Below are 3,730 nucleotides of genomic sequence, written 5' to 3' on the forward strand. Positions count from 1 at the left end.
TGCGTGTGCGTGTGCGTGTGCGTGTGTGTGTGTGTGTGTGTGTGTGTGTGTGTGAAATAAGATCTTGAGTGCTCCTAGATCCCCCCAAACAGCCTAGCACATTCCGTCAATTCACACACAGGACCTAAACGACCACGTGCATTAATGTCCGCAGACACAGTTCAGACAGAGCTGCGGTGACTGGATGCTGAGTGCCGACTGCGGGCGGAGACACCGCTCTCGTTGTCACTGCTGGAGCGGGCACGATTCCCTAATGGCTCTGCCGCAAAGCAGACGCTGAATGCCGGCTCTTTCGCAAAATCTAAAATAATACTCTTGGGGTTTTGGAGGGGTGGGGGAAGCAAAGTGGCGTAAAGCAAACTTTCAAAAAGCAGGCATGTCACTAAGGTAGAACAGGATATATGAATGGATTTTGAACTTGTGCTTAACCTCTTAGGCCCTAAGGTAATTAGTTCTTATGACATGGCCCTGCTCGCTACTTACCTTCATGAAGGGATCACTGAAGATATGGGTGCTACAGCAAAATGTGGTGTAGAAATCAGAGGTGCTTGGCTATGAGAAAGAAGAGTGGGGTCTTAAAGGCTTGTCTTAAAACAAGTAGCCATCTAAGTGAGCCATCTGCTGAGTCCACAGGGAAGAAGCACACCAGCCTGTGTGATTCCAGACAAGAAAAATAAAATCCAAGATCAGAGGAGGGAATTATATTAGAGCTTAAATTTATGACGGTATAATCACAAAACCCCATATACAGAGTCACTATGGGGATTAAACCTCCCTTGAATTCCCTCCAGGAATTCAGAAAGTGAATGATGCAGATATAGTTAGGTTTTAAAATTTAACATCTTATTATTTGTTTTCCCTTTTCACTGTTTTTAATTTATTCTGGTTTTGTCATTTTCTGCTTTCTTTTGCACTGAGATTTTTTATGTTTTATTTTGTTACTGTTGTTGGGGTCATTGTACGATTGTCTTTACATGAAATCCAGAATAGGTAAATCTACGGAGACAGTGCCTATATTAATAGTTTCTTGGAATGATGGCAGGGAGCTGCATCGAAATAGGGAGCTGATCATAATGAGTACAAAAATGAAGAGAATACCCTAAAATTAATTGTGGTGATGATTGCATAAGTCTCTTTAATATATCCAAAGATTGCACTCTGGTACATGAGTTATATGCCAATAAAACTATTTATAAATCAAGGCATGCCTGTACACAAAAGTATGACTACATGAGCTAAGTGTCATTAAGGAGGCAGAAAATAACTGGCGGGGTGTGGTTTATATAAGATTCTTTAGGGCAGTTCATTTCAGGTGAGTTTATCAAGATAAGAAGGAGCATGCTGTGCAAAATCCTGGGCCTGCAGGGTGGTTGGAACATTCTAAACGAGGGAAGGCTGGTAGGTGATAAAACTGGAGAGGTTTGTTTGGAGGGCCATGTATCTGTTGACCATGGTGAGGAAGTTAGAGTTTATATCACATCTACTGGGAATCCACGAAAGAGGATTAAGCTAAAAAATTCCATTTCTGTTTAATATACATATACATATACTCTAATTCTGTTTAATATACATATACATATACTTTAATATATATATCTACTCTAATTCTGTTTAATATACATATACATATACTCTAAGCGGGGGAATATGAAAGAGTAAATTGCATTTGCTAAATATGGGTGTTTGTTGGGGGAGGCGGACAATCTCAATGGGCACGGATGGGGGAAAAGAAGAATTAAGAAGAGTCTTGGGGTTTTTTGGCTTGAAGTAGATGGAGTAGTTATTTATTGAAATTAGGATTACTGTATATACTCGAGTATAAAGCCGACCTGAATATCAGCCGAGGCACCAATTTTACCACAAAAACTGCATTAAAAATGTGCTGAAAAACTCAGCTTATACATGAGTATACATGGTACTCAAAAGAGATGAAAACAAGTATAATTTTAGATGCGAAGTCTGAGCTACAGCGATCAGAAGACCAAATGAAGATACTAAACCAAAAAAGTCCCTGCCATCCAGCTGGTTCTGCCTCACAGGGATCCTGCTAACGGGCAGAGCTGCCCCTGTGGGTGTCCGAGACTGCACTCGTTAGGGAGTAGGGTTCGCAGCTAGCTCAGTGCCGACCCACTGTGCCACCAGGGCTCTTCTTAGCCACGAGGGAGGTGTCAACTCTAGGAGAGACTGCTGCTAGATGGAGCAGCACACAGTGTTTCAAGTCAAAGGTACGGCCCTGACCAGGTTTCCTTTGGAGTCTGAAAAATAAAGACAAACTGCACCTGGGATGTGCTGAAAAGTAGAGGCATCTCCATAAATCCTGGAAGAACACCCATGCTGTCCTTGTCGCAGTTGTGATCCAGAGTGTCCTACCTGTCTCCACGTTCTTCACGGTTTAGGTTGCTGACCACCGGGCGAAACTCCAAGAGCTGGAGCGCCTCATCGCCGACCTCGGAACTGGGGATGAGACCGTGACAGACCAAGCCTTTGAAGATCGCCTGAAGGAAGCCGAGAGAGAGGTGATGGACCTTCTTCGGGAAGCCCAGGCTGTCAAAGGTACACATGATCCAACAGGGCGTAGCTCCCGTGATATGGTTTGTAATTCCAGGTTAAGTAGGATGTTTTAAAATTCTTTTTCCACTTTTAAACTATTTGCGGGATATGAATGATTTTGTTTGTTTGTTTTAAACATTTTTCAAATTGAGTACCTGTCAGCTTAATGTAAGCATAAGATAATTTTCCAGCACATCAGAATGTTTACATTCCAATCATTTTGTAACTCTATCCCATTATAAGGAAAGGTCCTGGATGGATGGTGCAGTTTGCTTTTGGCTAAGGGAGCCCTGGTGTCCCTGTCAGATAAGCCTTGGATCTCCAATCACAAGGTTCAAACTCACCAGCCGCTACTTGGAGAAAGATAAGGCTCTCTGCTCCCTTAAAGATTTATTAGAGTAACTTAGTAGCAGAGGCATTTTTACTGGGCAATGCAATGTATTAAGCAATGGGCTGTAAGGTTGGTGGTTCAAACCCACCAGTTACTCAGGGAGAGCAAGATGAGGCTTTCTGCTTCCATAAAGATTTATAGCCCTGGAAATTCTTCTTTTTTTAATCTTAAAACTCTAGCCCTGGAAATTCTACTCTAATCTAGAGGGTCACCATGACTTGAAATCAACTCAATGGCAGCAGGTTTGGTTTGGGTTTTATTCCCTAATGGTTGCTAGTTCAAACCCACAGAAGAAAGGCCTGACAGTGGCCCCTCCTAAAGGTGACAGCCCTGGACACCCATGGAGCAGTTCTGGTCTGTTCTGTTGGGGCCAGCAGCGGGCCATCCTTCCCATTCCTGGACATTTTAAAATGGTTTTAAGTCATCGAGATACACGCTTTTAGTTATTCTATATAGTACATTAATAGTATACTAATGCTATACTATGCTATTAGAGTGTACTATAATATACTATCACATGGTACTATGATAGTGTTATAGTATATAGTATTACTGTTATGGCATATGCTATATAGTACTGTAGTATATTAAGTATGGTATATCATATTGTAACATTGTGTACCATAATAGTGTACGATTATGTACACTGTAACTGTACATAATAGTACACTATAATTGTATACCACACGAATAGTATACTATGTTAATAGTATATACATATATATGTGTTTTCCCAAGTAGTGGCAATACATTAGAAACATAAGGATTGCAATATAGATTTTTTTTTTT

At 41.2% G+C, this 3,730-nt stretch overlaps 1 protein-coding gene across 1 annotated transcript in view; it reads left to right on the top strand.

The window, feature by feature from the left end:
- The window catches only part of LAMC1 (laminin subunit gamma 1), a 171,383-nt gene that overhangs the window by 146,291 nt on the left and 21,362 nt on the right, over positions 1–3,730 (top strand). The window contains exons 17-18 of the mRNA XM_013005679.2: positions 437–444; positions 2,397–2,553. Coding sequence (XP_012861133.1) covers positions 437–444; positions 2,397–2,553 — 165 coding nt within the window. The remainder of the gene's footprint in view (positions 1–436; positions 445–2,396; positions 2,554–3,730) is intronic.

The sequence above is a fragment of the Echinops telfairi genome, unplaced genomic scaffold (genome assembly GCF_000313985.2).
Source record: "Echinops telfairi isolate 266 unplaced genomic scaffold, ASM31398v2 ScPeMD7_7424;HRSCAF=8462, whole genome shotgun sequence".
In the NCBI taxonomy this organism is placed as follows: Eukaryota; Metazoa; Chordata; class Mammalia; order Afrosoricida; family Tenrecidae; genus Echinops; species Echinops telfairi.